General features: G+C 43.8%; 1 protein-coding gene across 1 annotated transcript; it reads right to left on the bottom strand.

Annotated features, from left to right (window-relative positions):
* Positions 1-12,436: 12,436 nt before the first annotated feature.
* ODF4 (outer dense fiber of sperm tails 4) lies at positions 12,437-18,421 on the bottom strand. Its single transcript, XM_088829433.1, is given in 6 exon segments — positions 12,437-12,607; positions 13,117-13,352; positions 13,544-13,678; positions 14,010-14,183; positions 17,973-17,986; positions 17,988-18,421. Coding segments are annotated over 6 exon segments (1,164 nt in total).
* Positions 18,422-24,547: the final 6,126 nt, after the last annotated feature.

Below are 24,547 nucleotides of genomic sequence, written 5' to 3'. Positions count from 1 at the left end.
GCAACCAATAGGAAAAGAGCAGAGGTTAATGGTGGGCGGAAAACAAACAGCTGTACCTTGGTGCAGCTGTGGTGGGATGGAAGCAGGTCAGATTTGTCATCCAATCAGGGCTGTCCATTCAAATGAAACAGATTCAAGTTACGTGAGCGTTTTGTTTCTCCTGCCACACATTTGGGAGAAGAGGCAAATGCCTAGTGATGCTGTCTTGTTTTAACAGAAACCTGACTAAAGGAAGTCCAGCAGTGGTCGTGCTCTATATGGAACAGCAGTATTCATTTCCAGGGGCTGTCATAACCCACTGGGTGGCACAGAAATTTGTTATGTCACAGTTCTAGGGTCACATGTCTGAGATCAGGGTTGATTCCCTGTGACGGAAGGAGAAGCTCTTCTGGTGGCCTCAGATGTTCCTTGGCTTGTAGGTGACAGTCCCCCTATGTCTTCTCGTTGTCTTCCCTCTGTGTGTACCTGTTGTCTCTGGGTCCAGATGTCCCCTTAGCATAGTAGATTAGGGCCTATCCTCAATGACCTCACTTTAACTTGATCATCTGCAGAGACCCCATTTCCAAATAAGGTCACATTCACAGGTATGGGGTGGAGGGGTTAGGACTTCAGCTTATTTGGGGTGACACAGTATGTTCAACCCATATAGCAGCAGCTAAGAGATGGAGGTTTGATCCCTGGATGGGGAAGATTCCCTGGAGAAGGGAATGGCTACCCAGTCCAGTATTCTTGCCTGGGAAATCCCATGGACAGAGGAGCCTGGCGGGCTATTGTCCACAGGGTCAAAAAGAGTGAGACCTGACTGAGCCACTAAACAACATCTTGCCTGGGAAATCCCATGGACAGAGGAGCCTGGCGGGCTATTGTCCACAGGGTCAAAAAGAGTGAGACCTGACTGAGCCACTAAACAACAATCAGAATGACAGATTTTGTTTGTTTTTGTTTTCTTGGTTTTTTTTTGGTCACACAACATATGGGATCTTAGGTTTTTTCCGAACAGGGATAGAACCTATGCGTCCTGCAGTGGGAGCACAGACTCTCAACCACTGGACCACCAGGGAAGCCCCAGAATGACAGTTTTTTAGGAGGCAGTTTTTAAGGATGTATGGCAACAATGTCCAAAGCCTTAGAACGCTGCTCCCCCCACCCCATTCAAATAACACAGGCAGTTTTACTTGAACAGAAAACTGAAGAAATGAGTTCCAGTTACATTCTTACAAATCTTCAATATCAATTCTTGAGAAAGAATTTAATACCTTGTCCAGCTAGATTATTTGGGTTAGTTATTTTGTTTGTTTGTTTGTTTTTTGATGGAGTCCTAACCCCTGGACTGCCAGGGAAGTCCCCTTGGCTTGGTCTTATAATACAGAACAGTGTCTCTCCCTCCAGGCACACAGGAGGAAGGGAATGTTGCCATATCTTCCTGCGGCTCCTTTTGTTCATTATTAAGATTTGCATTTTTAAGGCTAATCTCTGGAATTCAATTATGAGGCCTCCAGAACTCAATTTTACCGGGAAAAATAAATGAAGAATGGGCTAAAGATGATTTGACGTAACAGTGAAGTAAGGTGGTGATGGTTTAGTCGCTCAGTCGTGTCCGACTCTTGCAACCCCATGGACTATAGCCTGCCAGGGTCCTCTGTCCATGGGATTCTCCAGGCAAGAATACTGGAGTGGGTTGTCATTGCTTTCTCCTGGGGATCTTCCTGACCCAGGCATCGAACCCAGGTCTCCTGCATTGAAGGCAGATTCTTTACCATCTGAGCTACAAGAGGGGATGAAGTAAAGATCTGTAGCATCCGCCCCCCCGCCCAGACTCAAGCATGTAAACTTGATACATAACCTTGAAGGAGTCTCTTGAGCTCCAAGCTCACCTGTAAATTGGGATGATAATTCAACTGTGATCAGGTTTGTGAGAGAGGATGGGCATGGGGAAGGGGCTTGTTCTCCATCTAGTTTAGGGAACTTTCACAGAGTTCAGTCTCACTCAGAATGACCAGTCAAACTAAAGCAAGTCCCTTCCTCCAAAAAAAAAAAGATTTGGAGGCAGGAGAGCAGCCGATGTGGGCAAGTCCCATCCAGGTCTGTGTTGAACTGGGCCCTCCCTCCTGGCCTCTGCCCACACAAGGTTCAGTGCCCTCTGTCTGTTCACATGCCCACCCGCATTCCAAGCCACAGGCTGGTCCTGGAGCCCTGGGTCAGGATACACTCAGCCCTTCAAGGTTGAGCGCCCCTTGGTTCTCTTCCTGCTCCCGGGGTGGTTCTGGAGTGGAGTGGAGAGAGCAATTCTGGTTTTCAAACACACTTTTGCTGTGGTCAGAACATTTAACAAAGTGTGTTAAGTGATCCTACCCGGTGATCCTACCCCTTAACAAATTTGAAAGGCATTGTTGACTGTAGACAGAAAGTTGTATAGCTGATGTTTAAGATTTAATCATCTTGCATAGTCGAAACTTTATACCCCTTGAATAGTAGCTCCCCATTTCCCCCTCCTCCCAACCCCTGGCAACCACCATTCTATCTCTGCTTCTGTATGTTTGATTGTTTTATGTTTTGGGTGGGGTTTTTTTGCCGAGCTATGAGCATGTGGTGATTGCAGCCATGAAATTAAAAGACACTTACTCCTTGGAAGGAAAGTTATGACCAACCTAGACAGCATATTGAAAAGCAGAGACATTACTTTGCCAACAAAGGTCCATCTAGTCAAGGCTATGGCTTTTCCAGTGGTCATGTATGGATGTGAGAGCTGGACTATAAAAAAAACTGAGCACCGAAGAATTGATGCTTTTGAACTGTGGTGTTGGAGAAGACGCTTAAGAGTCTCTTGGACTGTGAGGAAATCCAACCAGTACATCCTAAAGGAGATCAGTCCTGGGTGTTCATTGGAAGGACTGATGTTGAAGCTGAAACTCCAATATTTTGGCCACCTGATGTGAAGAACTGACTCACTGGAAAAGACCCTGATGCTGGGAAAGATTGAAGGCAGGAGGAGAAGGGGACGACAGAGGATGAGATGGTTGGATGGCATCATCGACTCAATGGACATGGGCTTGGGTGGACTCCAAGAGTTGGTGATGGACAGGGAGGCCTGGCATGCTGCAGTTCATGGGGTTGCAAAGAGTTGGACACAACTGAGCAACTGAACTGAACTGATGAGCATGTGGCATCTTAGTTCCGTAACCAGGGATTGAACCCAAACTTCCTGCATTGCAAAGAACCCACACCACTGCCTTGCAGGGCAGATTCTTAACCACTGGACCCTTAGGGAAGTCCTAAAGGACTGCAATACACCAGGCCTCCCTGTCCATCACCGACTCCCTGAGTTTACTCAAACTCATGTCCATTGAGTCGGTGATGCCATCCAACCATCTCATCCTCTTGTCGTCCCCTTCTCCTCCTGCTGTCAATCTTTCCCAGCATCAGGGTCTTTTCCAGTGAGTCAGTTCTTCACATCAGGTGGCCAAAGTATTGGAATTTCAGCTTCAGCATCAGTCCTTCCAATGAGTATTCAGGATTGATTTCCTTTAGGATGGACTGGTTGGATCTCCTTGCTGTCCAAGGAACTCTCAAGAGTCTTCTCCAACACCACAGTTCAAAAGCATCAATTCTTCGGCGCTCAACTTTCTTTACAGTCCAAATCTCACATCCATACATGACTACTTGTAAAAACCATAGCTTTGACTAGACGGACCTTTGTTGGCAAAGTAATGTCCCTGCTTTTTAATATGCTGTCTAGGTTGGTCATAGCTTTTCTTCCAAGGAACAAATGTCTTTTAATTTCATTGCTGCAGTCACCATCTGCAGTGATTTTGGAGCCCAAGAAAATGAAGTCTGTCACTGTTTCCACTGTTTCCCCATCTATTTGCCATGAAGTGATGGGACCAGATGCCATGATCTTAGTTTTCTGAATGTTGAGTCTTAAGTCAATGTTTTCACTCTCCTCTTTCTCTTTCATTAAGAGGCTCTTTAGTTCTTCTTTGCTTTCTGGCATAAGGATGGTGTCATCTGCGTATCTGAGGTTATTGATATTTCTCCCAGCAATCTTGATTCCAGCTTGTGCTTCCTTCAGTCCAACATTTCTCATGATGTACTCTGCGTATAAGTTAAATAAGCAGGGTGACAATATACAGCCTTGATGTATTCCTTTTCCTATTTGGAACCAGTCTGTTGTTCCATGTCCAGTTCTAACTGTTGCTTCCTAACCTGCATACAGATTTCTCAAGAGGCAGGTCAGGTGATCTGGTTTTCCTGTCTTTTGAAGAATTTTCGACAGTTTGTTGTCATCCACATAGTCAAAGGTTTTGGTGTAGTCAATAAAGCAGGAGTAGATGTTTTTCTGGAACTCTCTTGCTTTTTTGATGATCCAACATATGTTGGCAATTTGATCTCTGGTTCCTCTGCCTTTTCTAAATCCAGCTTGAACATCTGGAAGTTCATATTTTGAATATTAACTCCTTTTCAGACATATGGTTTGCAAATATAATATTTTGAGAGAAGATGAGAGATTCAGATTGATGCTTTAGTGAGTATTTTCTACTTACAACTTTGTCAAAGCTAGCCTTATATTGTGGAGAAGGCAATGGCACCCCACTCCAGTACTCTTGCCTGGAAAATCCCATGGATGGAGGAGCCTGGTAGGCTGCAGTCCATGGGGTCGCTAAGAGTTGGACACTACTGAGCAACTTCACTTTCACTTTTCACTTTCATGCATTGGAGGAGGAAATGGCAAGAACACTCCAGTGTTCTTGCCTGGAGAATCCCGGCAACGGGGGAGCCTGGTGGGCTGCCATCTATGGGGTTGCACAGAGTCTGACACAACTGAAGCGACTTAGCAGCAGCAGCCTTATATTGTGGAATAGAATCTGCTTTTTTTTTCAGCTCTAGGGGAAGAAGAAACATTTTCTTTTGTTATTTCCGAGATGCTATTCCCAGTAGTTTTTTGAGGCTACACATTGGAATGTCATTAGTTGGCACTGAGACCGGAAGGGGGAGGTGTCTGAGAAGCTCAGCTTTAAATTTTTGCTTCCAATTTATTCTGCAGGCTTTCTGACAACTAAAGCATGGTTCACCAAGGTGAGCTTCAACACTGTGTAGGCCAGTTACCTCTGCACAGTTATTTTAACCTTTTCAGATTTGGTGGCTTTGGGTTGTGGGATTTTGAGGAGAAAGGTTTTACGGGGAGAGGAGCTGTTTTTGAACATGTGATTTACACATCTTTCCTTTGTAGAATTTTTACAGAAATTGATTTGAAACCTGAGCTACCTTAAATGTAAAAGAACCCTCTGTTGTTCAAAAATTAGCCAACACAGAATAGGTTTGTCCCCAGAATCTTCTTCTGAATTTTGTTCAGAACTCTGTTCCTTTGAATTAGTGCAACTTGGTTTCTGTTTTTGGTTCCTAGTTCCCCTTGATTGCTGTTATCTTGGCACTACTCTTTGTTTACCCAAGTTCTGACATTTTTACCCCAGAATTAATTACCCCAGATGGTCTGCTCTGCTGTGTTTTCCAAGCAAACAAAGTGAGCAGGAAATATGAACTTCCTGAGCCAGTTGGCTTTCCGCTTTAATATGAGGCTTTGCCTTTTACAAGCGTGTTTATCTTATGTCTAATTTTCTTATTTATAATTAACTATATATATAATATGTTTTATATATATATACACACACACACAAGTATATAGGTTGGATCTAATTCTATTTTCTCTTTTTTTCCTTTTGAAATTGGGTCCTGATATTTTGCCTTTTGCTTCCCCAAAGCGCCTTTGTAGAATCTTCCTGTTCAGTTTGAACTTCTGCATCCTTTCTGTCGAGGAGTTCCTTGCTCAGAATAACTTCACACCTGGAACTTTGGTCTAGGGTTTCTTTTCACTTTTAGACACTTCCCTCGTTACTACTAGCAGATGAGGTCTTATCAGCTTTCCTCCTTGGGTTTTGCACAGCCAGGTCATCCAGGGACCAGATGTTTGCCTCTCTCCCCTCCCCCCATGCCCTCTCAGCACGAATATATGGTTCTTTAGAGGATGTCACGCCCTCCCTAGGCCTTTCTCCTGGTGCAGTGACAGGAATCCTGGAAATGGCTGCCTTGAATGCAGGGGCCACTAAGATCTTGCCTCAACACTTAACCCAGATCACCAGTAATAACCCACCAGCCTCCCAGTCTTGAAACACTGCCTCTGCTGTGAGTGGAGTGGAGGGAGCCAGTCCTGATGCCTGGAAGCAGCCACCCTTCCTCCTCTCCAGACGCAGGTACTCCCTGTATCAGGAAGAGAGCCTCGTGGAAACTGATCAGTCTTGGCTTTCCCTCTTTATTCTCTCCTCACCCACCCACTTCTCTAGCCTATCACCTTCATTCATTCATAATACACTTATAAACACCAACTATGTGCCAGGCAGTGTGTTAGATTCCCATCAAGTCAGCAGTTACGGTTCAGTTCAGTTCAGTTCAGTCGCTCAGTCGTGTAGAGAGTGCTAAATGCTGAAATAGGGCACAAAGCAAAGGTTTGGTTTTTTTTTTTTAATATTATTGTTGTTCAGTTGCTAAGTTGTATCTGACTCTTTGCAGCCCCATGGAATGTTAGCATGGCAGGCTTCCCTGTCCTTCACTATTTCCCTGAGTTTGCTCAAACTCACATCCATTGTTGGTGATGCTGTCTAACCATCTCATACTCTACTGCCCCCTTCTCCTTTTGCCTTTAATCTTTCCCACCATCCAGGTCTTTTCCAATAATTTTGTTTATTTACTTTTGGCTATGCTGGGTCTTTGTTGCTGCACAGGCTTTCCTCTGTTTGTAGTGAGAGAAGGCCACTCTTTAGTTGCAGTATGCAGGCTTCTCATTGCTGTGTCTTCTCTTGTTGCAGAGCATGGGCATCCTGGATCAGGGATCAAACCCATATCTCCTGTGTTGGCAGGCAGATTCTTTAGCACTGAGCCATCAGGGAAGCCAGTTAATTTTATATTTTGACCATACCAGGTGGCATGAAGGATCTTAGCTCCCCAACCAGAAAGCAAACCTGCCTCCCTGCAGTGGAAGTGTGGAGTCTTAACCATTGGACCACCATCAAAGTCCCAGTAAAGACTTACAAGTCTGTAAAAGGAAGCTCGGTGAGGGATCCACACAAAAGTCACTTCAGCTGAATTTTGACGGATTGTTTGCAGTTCAGCAGTGAACAGTCTCTATTCTGCCTCAATTGCATCAGAGGACTTCTAGCAGGGGAAGTGGACTTGGTCAGATCCTCAGCAGAAAAACCTGGCAGACACCACCTTAAGGTGGTGATCAAATAAACATCCCAGTGTTGGCACTGGTACTGGTGCCGGTGCCTCTTGATATGATGCACTGAGAACACAGCAACATTTCTGTGACATTTCTACCAAAAATGTATCACCTGAATGTAATTATGAAGACACATGGGACTAACCCAGATGGAGGGGCATCCTACAAAATAGCTGGTCAATGTTAGGAAGGCATTGAAAGACTGAGAAACTCTTCCAGTTAAAGTGGTTGAAAGAGACATGGCAACTGAATATGATGCATGATCCAGGATTTTCTTTTATAGTGGACATCACGGGGACAATTGGCAAAATATAAATATTATTTGAAGCTTATATTATGATATGTGTAAATTTCCTGATCTTGAGACTTACACTGTGGTTATGGAAAACAAGGTGTGGTTATGCACCTTGTTTTTAAGAACTAGGCATTGAAGTATTCAGAGATAAAGGGGCATCATGTCTGCAACTTAATCTCAAACAGTAGAGGAAAAATAAAGGGTGTGGAGGGGGATAGAGGGAATGACAGGGAGAGGGAAGGAGGGAAGAAAGAAGAGATGCAAAGCAAATGTAGTAACATTAACATTTGGGGAAATCTGGGTGAAGAATATAATGGAATTCTTTGTACTGTCCTTGCAACTTTTGTACTGTTCTTGCAACTTTTCTGTAAATTTGAAATGTCTTCCCCCACCCACCAATTTTTTAATTGTCAGAGTCGTACTAAGAGGGCAGACAACTTTGCCTTCCTATGACCAGTCCTTAGGCCTGGGGACCTATGAACATGAGGATACACAGCAGTAATTCTTGGGCTTGCAGGAGCAGGATTCCATGCAAACAGTCTTTTTTTTTTTTTTTTGACTTGTGTGTGGGATCTTAGTTCCCTGACCAGGGATTGAACCCAGGACCCTGACAGTGAAAGCACCAGGTCCTAACCACTGGACCACCAGGGAATTCCCTCCATTCACCCACTGATGGACATTTAGATTGCTTCCAATTTTTGGCAATCATAAATAAAGTTGCTATAATTAAATGCAAGTTTGTGTATGGGCATAAGTTTTCAGTTCATTTGGGTAAATACCTAGGTGTGTAACTGAAGGATCATATGGTAACAGTACATTTAGTTTGGTAAGAAATTTTCAAACTGTCTTCTGAAGTGGTTGTACCATTCTCCATTCCCACCAACAATGAAGGAGAGTTCCCGTTATTCCACACCACTGCCAACATCTGATACTGTGGAAATTACCATATGACCCAGAAATTCCACTATTTACATTCCCTAGGAAACTGAAAATATTATGTATGAAAACTTACATATTCATGTTTATAGCAAAATTATGCAAGAGAGCCCAAAGTCCCAAATGTCCATCAGCTTACAAATAGATAAATAAAATATAGCATATCCATGCAGTGGAATATTATTCAGCCATAAACCAGAATGAAGTAGTGACATACTTTATAATATGAACAAACCTTGAAAGCATTATGCTATATAAAAGAAGCCAGACACAGAAAGTCACATATTGTATGATTCCATTTAACTGAATTGCCCAGAATAGGCAATCCATAGAAAGTAGATTAGTAGTTGCCAGGGACTGGGTGGGGAATGAGGAGTGATTCGAGTGGTAAAAATGTTTTGGAATTGAATAGTGGTGATGTTGCACAACATAAACATACTAAAACAACCAACTTGTACACTTTTAAATGGTAAATTTTATGGTATATGGATTTTATCTTTAAAAAAATAATAAAAAGAACAATGGAGACTCACTCCTGGGCAGAGATAGGCTGAGTCCTAATCAAGGAGTTTTCAACATTTTCCCAGCTGGATTTCAGAACTGCTATGAACCAGTGACTCCTATGTGCCTCTCATATCCCTCCTTTTTATTTTTAAATTTTCATTTAATTTATTCTTTTCAGCTGCACATTGCAGAATGTGGGATTTTAGTTCCCCTACCAGGGATCGGACCCTTGCCCCCTGCAGTGGGGGCAAGGAGTCTTAGCCAATGGACCACCAGGGAAGTCCCTTATGTCCCTCCTTTTTAAATGATAATGTGTACCATGGTTATCCTTTGACTGTCCCACCCTTGTATCCTGGGTGTGCAGGGGATGATCACTTGTCTCTTTAGCTCACAGGTATTCAGGATATGTACTTAGGGAATTACATCCAAAGAGCCTCATCTATACTTGCACTTGATTTAGATGGTGTGTTGGTTTCTAGGACTGCCATAACAAAGGACCAAATACTGGGTGGTTTAAATAACAGAGATTTATTTTCTAACACTTCTGGAGACTAGAGCCAAGATCAAGGTATACATAGGTTTGGTTTCTTCTGAGATCTTCCTACTTGGTTTGCTGGTGGTCACCTTCTCTGTGTCTTCATGTGGTCTTTCTTCTATGCATACACAACCCTGATGTCTCTATTCCTATTCTCTTCTTATAAGGATACCAGTCAGTTTGTGTAGGACCCACCCTATAACCTCATTTTAATTTAATCACCTCTTTAAAGACCCTGTCTCCAAGCATAGTCACTTTCTGAGGTACTGAGAATTAAGGCTTTAACATATGAATTTGGGGGGAAACAAAACTCAGTCCATAATAGCAGGCAAATGTACTGCAAAATTCTGAACATTCATATTTTCCTGTTGCCTCACCAGGTGACCAGGTAACCAGGTGTACCAGTGGGGTGTGGTTGGTTTAGTTCCTGCCACAAGTTCCTCTTCTGGGCCTCCCCTCTCTGTGACCTGCTGCTGCTGCTAAGTCACTTCAGTCATGTCTGACTCTGTGAGACCCCATAGACGGCAGGCCAACAGGCTCCCCCATCCCTGGGATTATCCAGGCAAGAATACTGGAGTGGGTTGCCATTTCCTTCTCCAGTGCATGAAAGTGAAAAGTGAAAATGAAGTCGCTCACTCGTGTCCGACTCTTCGCGACCCCATGGACTGCAGCCTACCAGGCTCCTCCGTCCATGGGATTTTCCAGGCAATAGTACTGGAGTGGGGTGCCATTGCCTTCTCCGCTCTGTGACCTAGTAACACTCAAATGCAGCAGTAAATCCCCTCACGCCTTTTGCTTGTGGACTCCACCCGGACCCCAGTAATGACGTTTGCCCCCAGGTCCTCACACTCTCTCTCTCAGCTGTCCATCTGCTCGCTTGAGCCTGTTCCCAAGGTGTTCGTCCCATGTGTCATGCCATGTCCCCCTCTTCTAGGACCTCTAATTTCTTTCTTTTTTAAAAAATATATTTGGTGTTGTTTTTTTTTTTTTGCTGCACTGGGTCTTAGTTGCAGCATGTGAGATCTAGTTCCCTGACCCAAGGATTGAACCCAGGCCCCCTGCATTGGGAGCATGGAGTCTTAGCCGCTGGACCACCAGAGGATGTCCCATAGGGGCCTCTAATTTCTTTTACCTCTCAAGTGGCATTGCCACAGCCAAGTTGGAACAGTTCTTAAAGACCTCACAGGGGGGACTTAACTCCATCATTTATAACACAGCAAGATTCTAAAGTTTCAGCTGATTGATGTTGGAATAGGATGAGACTTTGGGGGGCCTTGGGATAGGTGAGCATATTTTGCTTGTGGGGAGAATGCAAATAATGTATGACCAGAAGGCAGACTCTGGTGACTTTAAAATATACCCACAAATTCTCTCTTTTTAAAATTTGGACACACTGTGTGGCATATGGGATCTTTGTTCCCCAACCAGGGATCTAACCCATGCCACCTGCAGTGGAAGCATGGAGTCTTAACTACTGGACCACCAAGGAAGTTCCCCCACAAATTCTTGATACTCTTTCCCTCGATAGGTATATCTTAACTCTCCTCCCCTTGAGTGTGGGGTGAACCTAGTGACTTGCTTCCAACCGAAAGAACTATGATGGAAGTGACGGAGGATTTCTCCCAAGAATAGGTCATAAAAGGCACTGGAGCTTCCTCCTCGTTGCTTTCTTCAATGGCTGTCTGTGGGGGTAGCTAGCCCTGAAGCAGCGCATGAAGAAGCCCTTGTGGGAAGGAACTGAGCAACTATATTAGAAGTGGATCCTCCAGCCCCAGTCAAGCCTTCAGATAACATCAGCAGACTTCAGATGACTCATCTGACATCCTGACTGTCACTTTATGAGAGAACCTGAGCAAGAACAATTCAGCTAATTTGATCCCAGATTCCTGACCCCAGAAACCATGTGAGATAATATTTATTATTTTAAGTGGCTAAATTTGGGGGTAGTTTGTTATCCAGCAATAAATAATATATCAGGCCTTTATCAAAAGAGGAAAATTATATATAGACTGGAATAGTGGCACCCATATTTATTTAGGTTACCTGCCTAGCCTCTGTAGGCACTTGAGTGTATGACTCCTACAGAATTACAGAATCGCTTTCTCTAATTAGATTTTATCTATTTCTAAGGCAGTGGTCATGACACATCTATGTTTTGTGTCCCTTCCCCAGGATGACTGATTCAATAAATCCTCCCACAAACCCTTGCCAGCTACCTGTGGGAGGAGCATAAGGAGGACACTGAGCAGGGGTTTGTGGAATGTCTGTTCTGCCTAATTGTCAAGACACTGCGTTAGGTTCTTTGTTCAGAATATTTGCTTGAAGCTAGGTTAGAAATTCTACAGCTGCTAGTCAGGTAGGGTAAAGATAGGAATCTTTTAAAAAAAGCTCAAATAAAATAGATATCAGGCATATATATTAGATTGAATCATATGAATTTGTATATATATTAGGTTGAATCATATGAAATTGTCAATATTTAACTGCTGAAACAGCAATATCATATGGTTCAATAATAACACATATATTTTTTTTAACATATCCAATCCATTCACAATTTGTCCCTGCACTCCCAGCTTGCTGGCATCGGGGCTCTAGCTGGAGGGATATAACATGATATGGATCAGTCATATAAGGCCAGCAAAGTGCAAGATATCCAAATCCCAATAGTCTAGGCCAGCACTGCCTAAACCAGAGGCCACATGTCTTTGTGAGCCTGGGTTTATAGCACACATGTGTAACTTGTCTTTTGACCACAGGGCCTGATCCTACTGTTTTCCTTTCTTGCTCTGTGTCAGTCCCGTTGTTACAGAGTGGTGGGCGTGGGAGATGGAGTAGAAAGCTGTAACAGCCAGAGAGTCAGGGAGGTGAAGTTAGGGGTGGTGATGGAAGAGTTTCAGGTGGTGGTGGTGGAGGAGCTGGTGAAGGTAGTGGTGGTGGTGGGATGATGGTGGAAGTGGTGGTGGTAGTGGAGGAGCTGGTGAAGGTTGTGGTGGTACAGTTTGAGTTGATGCTGGTGGTACCCAGACACAGGGCTTTTTGAGTTCTCAATCATCTGAGCTGGACACTGTAGGTGGGATTGCTGCTGGGGGCACAACCATACCCTCTATTGGGCTTTCCTTGTTTAACCTGCTTCTTTACCCTAGGGTCATTTTGCTTTTGAACCCTTCACTGTGAGTAAACCATCAAGTTCAATAGTGATATCTCTCTCCTGAAGACTCTCCAGCTACTAATAATAAATGTTAGGGCAGAGGTAACAAAGTTGAAAGAAGTTTAGCTCCCAGAGGTGTTTACCTGTATACAAGTGTGCTTGCTGGGGGGAGAGATGGGCAGGCTTGAGGACCAAAGTGAGCCGAAAGGCCCCTCGGCAGAAAGAACTGGGAAACACACTTGTTCATCCTCCCTCTCCTTCTTCAAGCTCTTGTCTTGTCTCAACAACTGCCGGACATGATAAATAAGAGACAATTTATTCTCCATCATCTAAGCTGTAGGCAAGGCAGGAACAAGGAAGTGGTGTGCAGAGCTGGCCTAAAGTCCTCCCTCTCTAATTCCTTGCAGTGATGAGGGCCAGCCTACTTCAGGGTTTGGAGAGGGGAAGGATGAGGAGGCAGATCTAGAGGAATAAACAGGACTTGGAGGCAAGGATGCCTTCTTTTGCTCAGGGTCCAGGACTTTCTCCTGGCTGACAGTTGTGTTGGAGGTAACCAGCTCACTCACAGATTCATGTTCAGAGCTGGAACTGCTGCTGCTGCTGGCGGGATGGCTCAGAATCAGACACCAGAACTTTCCATGGTTGAAGTAGCAGAGGACTGCTGGGAAAGGACAAGGAGAAAGGGGAGACAAAAGTCAGAGATTGGGAGGAACAAGTGGCAAGCAGTGAGGCCAAGGGGAAGAAAAGTCTCTAAGAACCTATCCCTGGGGATTGACAGCCCTCTCCCGCCACACTTTCTCTGCCCTGACCCACCTGTGTTCCCTGCTTCCCAGGGCCCTCTGGGCCACTCACCACAGATGACATACAGGATAAACACCAGCCAACCAATGAAGTAGCTCCAGCAGAGGGGGATTGATAAATTCTTTCTCAATTCGAAGAGCCAGATGTTAACAGGGAACAGTATGAGGGTGAAGAAAACAAAGAAAACTAGGAGACAAAGGGAGTGCAAGGGGATCTTATTTTCATTCGAGAATTCCTAAAGCATTCTTCCTCATCTGCTGAACCACAGTCACAAACCACAACCCCATCAGTGCACACAGAGCACCTGGTCCCAGAGGTTCATGGGAATAGACCTCTCCACCTCCACCCTACCAGTGACCAGGAATCAATGGAACTCAGTTCTCAGTCAACAACTACTAGTTCTGTTCTCCCACCACCCACAAACCCAGACCCCACTCCCAAAGAAAGGAAGAGGAAGAAGTGCCAGGAAGATGTGAGTTAGGAGAAACTAAGGACCTTTTCCAGAGATAGAGGGCACCTTCACAGAAGCTCATGACAGTCCCAATCCAGCCAAAATAGAGCAATTTCTGAAGACCAGGTATGTACGGCAGATGCAACCAGATGGTAAGGATGATACCCAGCCCCAAGGCCAGGCAGAAGGTAATCTTGGCCACCCCAAAAGCTGGTTGATTTGTCCACAGCTTAAAACTGTCTAGGGAAAATGAGAAAACAGGATGAACTAAAAATTCGCAAAATACAAAATATAATCAAATGAGCAAATACAAGGAAACAACCAAACAATTGCACATTTGAGATAACAATAATACAATATCACTTTCACTTATTAAATAGGCAAAGATTCTTGATATGGAGATTGTGTGATAACCCCAACCATATGAAAACAAATGCCTCAAAGGAGAAGCTGGACAGATGACTTAAACTGCAGTTCTCAAAAAAACACCAATGTCCAATAAAAACATGAAACTCAACAATAAGAACTACAAATTAAATGTGATTTTTTTTGGTCTATCAAATTAGCAAAGATCAAAACAAAATTGACCATATCTAGTGTTAGAAAGGATTTAGAGAGAAGAGGTGCTTTCACACACTACTGGTGGGTAGGATCTCTGATGTGTGATCAGAGATGCTACCCAAATCTAAATTTTTAAGACCCTTTGCCCCAGCAATACATCCTCTTGGAATTTATGTTAAGGAAACAATCCAAGATACGCATCAAAATTTATGTACAGAGATCTTCTTTCCAGAATTATTTATATGTCTAACAAGAGAGTTGTTAAGTTATAAGGTACCCGCACATTAGATTATTATGTGTTCATTAAAAACCATGATATGATAGATCAATGTCTCCAGATAGAATCTAAGGAGGGAACCTGAAAGGTGGAAGGCTCACTTTAATCTGTTGTGTTTTCGAATTTTCACTGTGTTCATATACTATGTAATCAAATACATTTTTAACATAGATATTTATAGAATAATTATTTTATGATACAAATAATATGCTTACCACTGAAAAGTGGAGTTTACAACACTGAGCATGTAAAATGATTACAACTTTGAAAAATTAAAATATATATTTGTTAAAACAAAAATAAAGCTACATATATATATTTATTTGTATTTATTTTCTATAGATACACAAAAAACTGGAAGTAAATCCATTACAATGTCAACTGTGGCTATATCTGTGTGAAGAAATTTTAGGTGATTTCTATTTTCTTTCTTAAACTTTCTGCATTCTAACAATAATTGTGCAACTTTTTAAATTAAAAAAATAATATATTCATGTATTTAAAGTTGTCATAACTTTAAAAAGAATATGAAAAAATATGTATGTATATAACTGAATCACTTTGCTATAGAGCAGAAATTAACACATTTTAAATCAATTATACTTTGATAAAATAAAATTTTAAAACATAATAAACAGTCATTGCTGACAAAGTTACAATGAAACAGCCTCTTCGTACACTGTTAGTGGAAGCATAAATTGTTTTCATACTTTTTGAAATCAACATGGAAAATTTTATTAAAAAGCCTCATGATGGTTATACTCTTTGATCCATTAAACCCACTTTAGGAAATCTATTCCAGAGATACTAAACACAGGAAAATCTTCATGATTAGCAAGCTTTGTTGGTCCTTTTTTCTTAAGTACGAAACTGGAAATAAATTTGTCAAGAATAGATAAATAAGATAGTCAAGTCACAATTAACAAATCTATTAAGTTGAATAGTATAGTCTTAATATGGGTGTTTATTATATCTCATAAATTTTTAAATAATACAAAATAAGTAATAAAAATAATCTAAGAGATATAAAATAGTTTATGAAGAATGAATATAACTATGTAAAAATTATTCAAAACGTGTTCAATTTTTTTAAAAAGAAGCCTGGAAAAAAACTGAGTGCTGAATAAACATCCAATCACTGCAGATGCTGATTACAGCCATGAAATTAAAAGACGCTTACTCTTTGGAAGGAAAGTTATGACCAACCTAGACAGCATATTAAAAAGCAGAGACATTACTTTGCCAACCAAGGTCCGTCTAGTCAAGGCTATGGTTTTTCCTGTGGTCATGTATGGATGTGAGAGTTGGACTGTGAAGAAAGCTCATCGCCGAAGAATTGATGCTTTTGAACTGTGGTGCTGGAGAAGACTCTTGAGAGTCCCTTGGACTGCAAGGAGATCCAGCCAGTCCATTCTAGAGGAGATCAATCCTGGGTGTTCATTGGAAGGACTGATGCTAAAACTGAAACTCCAATACTTTGGCCACCTCATGCGACGAGTTGACTCACTGGAAAAGACTCTGATGCTGGGAGGGATTGGGGGCGGAAGGAGAAGAGGATGACAGAGAATGAGATGGATGGATGGCATCACCAGCTCGATGGACATGAGTTTGAGTGAACTCCGGGAGTTGGTGATGGACAGGGAGGCCTGGCGTGCTGTGATTCATGGGGTCACAGAGAGTCGGACACAACTGAGCGACTGAACTGAACTGAACTGACTGACTGTCTTTGAGTAACCTATAGAGCAAAAACTCACGTAGGTGGTTATGTTTTTGAGCCAGACAAATCTGAATTATAATTGTAAACCTGCCATTATTAGGTTGTTATGTATGAATCTGTTCAGGTGAAAAGAGGACAAAAATTGGCCCTGTCTTGTGGTTCAGCCTAATAGCTTTATGATCTTGAACAAGGTAACCTGAGTCTAAATTTCCTCATCTGTAATATGAGGATAATTATCCCTAGCTCTTAGAGTTGATAGGGGATTAACTTAAGCAAATAGAATAAGGTTGCAGATAATGATAGCCCCACATTTATTGGAATAAGGATGTATTACTTTCACGATGGGGCTTCCCTGGTGATTCAGTGGTAAAGAACCTGCCTGCTAATGCAGGAGACTGCCTGCAATGAAGGAGACACAGGGTCGATCCCTAGGCTGGGAAGATCCCCTAGAAACAGAAATGGCAGCCCCTGCACCCCCTCCCCCACCAGTATTCTTGCCTGGAAAATCCCTTGGACTGAGAAGCCTGATGGGTTACAGTTCATGGGGTCTCAAGAATCAATCACAACTTAGCAACTAAAGCACGACCACTTTCATAATGGAAGTAAATAATGGCAGTGTAACTTTTTTTTTCTTAACGTGGAGCTTTTTTTTTCTTGAAGCTTTTATTGAATTTGTTACAATATTGCTTCCATTTTCTGTTTTATTTTTTTGGCTGCCAGGCATATGGGATCTTAGCTCCCATTGACCAGGGATGGAACTTGCACCCCTGCATTGGAAGGCGAAGGCTTAACCACTGGACTGCCAGGGAAGTCATCTATGGCTGCGTAACTTAAAAAAAAAGTTAATAAGGTAAAGAAGTGAAATTCAGGGGTCAAAAGTTCTGGTTTTCCACAAATGTTGAGAAAGGAGACCCAAACCTGGGAGATGAGGGGACAGCAGAGGTGAAATTAACAAGAATGGGAAATGGAGTAGCTGCAAGAACTCTGGGAAGGAGGAAGGAGCAAGGTAACCAGAGGCGGAAACACAGAGCTGGCCCAGAAGAGCAAAAGCCTGTGGCCGGGGAAGAACAGCGGTGGGAACTGGGAACGTGGGCCTGTGGGAGAGCATTCTGAGGACTCCTCAAGCTCTGGGTCCGAAAGCCTTGAGGAAGGAAATTCCCAACCCACTAGGGCTCTTCTCCCAGGATAATAGTGAATTGTGTCATTAATGAGTGATTCACAAACCCCCAGAATCCAACTCCCTCACAACATTTCTGTAAGCACAGACTTGGCTGCGAGCCTTCCTATTGGGGCAGGAGAAATGATTTGGCCAACTGAGGAGGATCAATGATCCCTGGGGGGTCTCAGGACCAGTAAAACCATCTTACTGGTCAAAAAAAGTGGGGCTGACCAGAGGGAAAGGCCAAGAATACTGGGGTGCTGAGGCCAAGCAAGCTGGAGCCCCTGGGGTGGGATAAGGGAGTAAGGGTCTCACCTTTCCCATTCTGAGTTGGAACAGCTCTTGGATTTGTAGATATGCAGAAGCCCCAGGGACATTATGTGAACTGACGTGTAGATTTTGGTGGTGACGTTCATGGGCCAGTGCTGGTAGAAACGGATCCTCTCGAGGCACAGCCATTTGTTGGAGAAGACCATGATCACCAGCAGGATGAAGGCGAGCAGGCTGAGCTCTGAGGCCAACACCTGCGTTATCCAGCAGGAGCTGTGTGTAATCCTGCACTGCAGGAGCAGTGGAGAAACCCTGTGGAGCTTCACGCTGTGGCCCTTAATCACCGGCCAGTTACTGTCAACGGTGGAGACACAGTTCTGCACCTCTTCCTCTTGTCCCGGGCTCACCGCCACCCCATCCTGCTTTCCAGCCCTCCCAACCCTTTCCAGGCTTCTGATGTTCATCACTTTCTCCTCCTGACCCAGGGAATTCATCCCTAATGTTCCCTGTCCCCATCTTGAGTGCTCCCTGACTCCGCTTCTATCCTCCACCCCATCTCCCTCTTCCCTTGCCAGTGTCAGTTGTCCTTCATCATTTAAATGTTTTCATCAGGCAGAGCAGTGGCCACCACAGAACCTGGGGTCTGGAAAAGAACAACCCATTCAGCAGGAGAGGGCCCCTAACTGCCATGGAATATTCCTTTATGGAGGGATGGGGGACATCAACTGGGGGAAGGGGCCCACAGCTTCAGCTCAAACTCTTTCTGGAAACCCTGCCCCTCTGAGGCCTCAACTCAGAACTGTGGGTGTGATGCCTCCTTCCTCTAAAAACCCTGGTCGCTGAGGGTCTCCTTTGCTCTTCCCACATTCTCTGCCCTAACCCCACCCCCAAGTACTCGCAGATGGAGCAGGAGAAGGGGAGGGGCTTATCTCCATGGAGCCGGTTGGCTATGCCTCCCACAGGTGTCACCAACATTCTACTTCCCCCACCTCCACTCACTTCTGGTCCACAGTTCCCACCCCTTCCCCTCTTTACTTTCTCCCCCCTTTTTTTTTCCTCAGCACCAGAGGGGAAAGACACAGGACCAGGAGGGGAAGTGAGCGTGTCATACAGTCTGAGATTTTCCTAAACTGCCTTTGAGCTATAGGAAAATAAATCTGAGTCACCCGAAGCAGCCTTATCACTGTGGCTTCCAGACCTCAGTTAGCCCCTGGAATTCTCGTGAGGAGCAAGCCTTTCAAATTCGGGCTGTGAGTCTGAATCCCATCAGAATTGATTCACTTTGTGAAGAGAGTGATACACGTGGTTAAGAACAAAGGGTTTCTGTCCAGCAACCCAAGAGACGAATTAGGGGGTCTTCCTCTTAATGGCCTTATGAACCTGGAAGAATCATATAGCTTCTTTGTGTCTTAGTTTACTCAACTGTAACATGGGACAACACCTGTCTAGATTTGGTTTGAGTACTGAATAAGATAATGAACAAAAAGCAATCTTTTGTTCATAGTAAATTCCCAGAAAGTGGAGATATTATTTTTAAATATTTATTTATTTATTTGGCTGTTCCCGGCCTTAGCTGCAGCATGTGGGATCAGGTTCCCTGACCAGGGATTGAACCCTGGCCCCCTGCATTGGGCGCACAGAGTCTTAGCCGCTGGATCACCAGGGAAGGCCCAAGCGTCATCATTAATATTGTTGTTTTCATTATTTTGCACTCTCACCAGCAAACATGGAAGAAAGAGTAGAAACAGAGGTGTTCAGCATGGAATCCTTGCTGACGGGTGACTGCAAATGATGGAATGGAACTGAAATTAATTTAAGCCAAAGGGGAGTTAATTATCGATCATGAGGTCATGTGCACAGCTGGAACCCAGAATAATTAGAATCGCTAATTCAAATCCTGTGAGGACTCTTTCTCTGTGTCTTAATCCATTGGTCTGCTATAACAAAATACCATAGAATTTTTCAGTTGCTTAGTCGTGTCCGACTCTTTGCAACCCTGTGGACTGGAGCACGCCAGGCTTCATAGACTGTAGAATTTATAAACAACAGAAATTTATTTCTCATAGTTTTGGAGGCTGGAAGTCCAAGATCATGGTGCCATCCAACCATAATTGGCATATTCGGGCGATAGCCCAATTCCAGGTCACAGACTTCTTGCTGTGTCCTCAGATGAAGCTACAGATCCCTGTGGGGGTCTCTTTAATAAGGACGTTAATCCTGTTCATGAAAGTGGAGCCTCCCACCTCCTCAAACCTTCACCTTGTGGGTTACTTTCCCAACATATGAATTTGGGGGACACAAATATTCAGATCACAGAACTTGGACTCTGGTCTTGCTCCCCCTTGAGCATCTTTTTTAAAAAATGTATTTATTTATTTTATGAATGCATTTATTACTTCTGGTTATGCTGGGTCTTCATTGCTGCTCCAGGGCTTTCTCTAGTTGTGGCGAGCGGGGGTTTCTCGTTGCAGTGGCTCATCTTGCTGTGCAGACCACAGGCTCCAGACACACAGATGCATCAGCAGTTGTGGCACATGGGCTTCGCTCCTCTGCAGCACATGGAATCTTCTTGAACCAGGGATCAAACCTGTGTTCCCCGTACTGGCAGGCAGATTCTTATCACTGTGCCACCAGGGAAGTCCCTCCCTGAGTATCTTTTTCTTTCTCTGGAAACCACCCTCCTCCTTTTCTCTCATCCATATGGTGAGAAACGTGGCCCTTACACCCTGCACAGTCCATCTTACAACTTTAGCCGCCAGAGCAAAGAGCGCTTCATTCCAAGCCCAAATATTCTCTGGCCCTGCCAAGGACGAGTGCCATCCCATTAACCACGGTCAGGGTCACCCAAGTCTGGAGGCTGACCTACAGACTAATGACAGATAGGGAGTTGCTGGGCAAATTCCCTAACTTCCTCAGTTACAGGTAGGAATAACTGTGAAGTGTGTTCTATGCCAAGAGGGACTGGAGCTGGCCCTATTAGGAAAGAGAAATCACATGCAGCACAATACAATATGGAAGAATCTAGCCAATACAGTGTTTCCTAAAAACTGTAACTCCCAGAAAACTATGCCACAGATATGATACTATTTTTATAGAGATTATAAATAAGCACAACTAAGCAAAACATTGTTGAAACATACATTCTATTATGATCGCATGGCATGTTTTAAAAAGAAGTGGAATGATAAACACAAAATGTAAAATAGTGGCTACTTCTCAGGGGAGGCAGGGAAATGGGACAGAGAGGGTTACACTGGTACATACACCAGTAGGCGATAGGCTATTGGTTCCTGAGTTGGGTGATGAGTGCACGGGTATTCATTACATTAGAATCATTTAGAATCATTTGACCAAGCACCAAAGAACTGATGCTTTCGAACTGTGGTATTAGAGAAGACTCTTGAGAGTCCCTTGCACTGTAAGGAGATCAAATCAGTCAATCCTAAGGGAAATCAACCTTGAATATTCACTGGAAGGATTGATGCTAAAGCTGAAGCTCCAACACTTTGGCCACTTGATGTGAAGAGTCAACTCATTGGAAAAGACTCTGATGCTGAGAAAGATTGAAGGCAGGATGAGAAGAGGATGACAGAGGATGAAATGATTGGATGGCATCACCAATCAATGGACATGAATTTGAGCACACTCTGGGAGTTAGTGAGGGACAGGGTAGCCGGCATGCTGCAGTCCATGGGGTCATAGAGTCAGACACGACTTAATGACTAAACAACAACAAATAACTGTGAATGTATATTCCATATAAACCTGTGAATGTATCAAATACAGTTTTTCAAAAGGTAATTAAAAATAGTCCAACACAATCTCCTCAAGAAAGGAAATGTAATCTTAGTGATTACTAGCTCTGCAATGAAAGATATTTATACAGTCACAATATATAAGGTAAACGCTGTTTATTGAGGTTCAATTTTAGAATCAACAGATGGACAAAGCACGGAAGACTCAACCACAGCTATGAAAGTAAACATAGCTGTTATCAGCCTTGATGTTGCCAGAATAAAAGCCTGGAAGAGGTAAACTGGAAGACAGAAGGAAGAGAAAGAGCCAAAGGGAAGGGTGAGGGATCTGACAAGGGAGTCTCCATGTAAGGTTGCAAGATGGGCACTGCACAAGAGCACATGGCAATGACGGTAAGAACTGAACTCTAGTCTTCATTCTGCTCAATCAGCTATAACCCACCAAGGGGTCCCCAGTGGCCTGGAGGAAGATGCACTTTGTTCTACATCTACATAAAGGTGCTGCTCCCTGCCAAGTCAACTAACCCTACATCTGTTCAGAAGCGCCGCCTGTTAACCACAAGGTTGAAGGCACAAAGGGCCCTTTTGGGCAGCAGTAGCACTGACCAATTATCTTGTAAGATTTTGTATCAGTGTGAGTTCTTTGGTTACAAGCACAAACCCAGACCGACTAAGCTAAGCAAAAAGGAGTTTATTGGATGATACTGAGTAAGCACAGACTCAAAAGGAAAGCAGAACATCCAGGCCTAGAACTAAACAGAGACCAGTGGAGCATGGACAAATCATTAGCAAGAGCTGGTCTCCCAGGACTTTCCTGGTGGTCCAGTGGTTAAGACTCCACACTCCCAAAACAGGAGGCACAGATTTGATCCTTGATTGGGAAACCAAGATCCCACATTCGTGCATGACCTAAGACATAAAATAATAAAAATTAATGTTTCTTTAAAAACAAAAAAGAACTGGTCTCTCTACCCACTGTTGTCCTCCAGATCCCCCTGAACCTCCATCCTTCTCTATTTCTAGGTAGGATTCCAAATCCCAAGCATCTGACTGGCTTGGATGCCTTGACTGACAGCCCATGAACTACATGGGCGTGGGAAGGGATCACTTTCCCCAAAAGAAACGAAGCTGAGCAGTCAACTAGTAATGATCATGTGCTCACACAAGTACAGAGTGGCAGCCGGAATAGAGTGTGAGACTGGGAGATTTCTGAAAAGGAAGGAGTCCCACTGTTGCATCGGTAAGGGCAGGTGCTTACCCATGCTTTTAGGACAGTAGCCCCTGGAGAATATGGACCTGGGCTTAGAACATGGACTCGAGAACACAAGCTTATTGGTCACTCCTTGACTGTCCACGTGGATGTGTTGCCGCCTATGTGACACTCAGAAACAGACCTTCCCCAGGCCAGCTCACCCCAGTACAAACTCCAGCCTGAATCTCCTCTGTGATGAGCTCCCTGACCCCTGGCCTTACTAGGATATCTCTGTGGCCAGAATCCACGTGCTGCAAAGTCCCTCCCTTTTGCCTCTATGAAATATGTATTCTTCCTTCATGTGGGCCTGTTGAAGGTGATGTTCCTCAATCTCTGATGTGTGTACTCCTGGTTTGGGCATCTCGTTAAAATGCAGATGCCACACTTTGGACGAGCCCCCAGGTGGTGCCCATGCTGCCATTCTAAGGATAGCACACTGAATAAAGAACTAGACTCCAGAAGATCTAGGTTGCTAGATCCGCTCTCCTCCCAGGATATCCTTTGACCTTCAGGCTTTGGGCACATGGGAAAATGATGAGCAGACAGACTTGCTTGCGTGTGTCCTGCTTGCTTGGTTCTGCCTCTGTGGGACATTCCATTGCCTTCTATATACCAACTAAACAGAAGTAGGAAAAAAAAAAAAGGCTGCTTAAAGCAAGAAGTGCAGTGACTGCAAAAAAAAGAATTTCTGTTCCTGGAAGAATGCAGTTTAGAAGAATGAAAAGACAAGCCACAGGCTGGGGGAAAATATTTTCAAATCATATATTTGATAAAGGACTTATATCAAGAATATACAAAGAACTCTCCAAACACAATAATAAGAAAACAAACTACTCAGTTTGTAAAAGGCCCAAAGTTTTGAACAGACACTTCACCAAAGAAGATATACAAATGGCCAATAAGCACATGAAAAGATATTCAGCATCATTAGTCATTAGGGAAAGGCAGATTAAAAGCCACAAGATACCACTACACACCTAATAGACTGTCATGCAAAACAAAACAACAAAACTGACGATGCCAATTAGTGGCCAAGACACAGCAGGATACCAGCCACAACGCTCATACTTTGCTGGTGGGAATGCAAAATGTACAGACACTTTGGAAAACAGATGGCCGGTTTCCAATAAAGTTAAATTAAACACTTACCATTGTTATCGTTGTTGTTGTTCAGTCCCCCGGTAGTATCCGACTCTGCGATCCCATGGAATGCAGCACACCAGGCCTCCCTGTCCCTCACCATCTCCTGGAGCTTGCCCAAGTTCACACTCATTGCATTAGTGATGCCGTCCAGTCATCTCATCCTCTGACGCCCTCTTCTCCTTCTGCCCTCGATCTTTCCCAGCATCAGGGACTTTTCCAATGAGCCGTCTTTTCGCATCAGATGACGAAAATACTAGCGCTTCAGCTTCAGCATTAGTCCTTCCAGTGAATATTCCAGGTTGATCTCCTTGCTGTCCAAGGTACTTTCAGGAGTCTTCTCCAGCACCTCAGTTCAAAGGCTTCAATGCTTTGGCATTCTGCCTTCTTTACAGTTCAGCTCTCACAGTCATACATGACCGCTGGGAAGACCATAGCCTTGACTATACGGACCTTTGTTGGCAGAGGTATGA

The sequence above is a fragment of the Moschus berezovskii genome, chromosome 20, assembly GCF_049115385.1.
Source record: "Moschus berezovskii isolate FMDL1 chromosome 20, NW_MosBer_1.0, whole genome shotgun sequence".
Taxonomy (NCBI): domain Eukaryota; kingdom Metazoa; phylum Chordata; class Mammalia; order Artiodactyla; family Moschidae; genus Moschus; species Moschus berezovskii.
The sequence above is the reverse complement of the archived record's forward strand: the minus strand, read 5'-3'. Positions and strand labels throughout refer to the sequence as shown.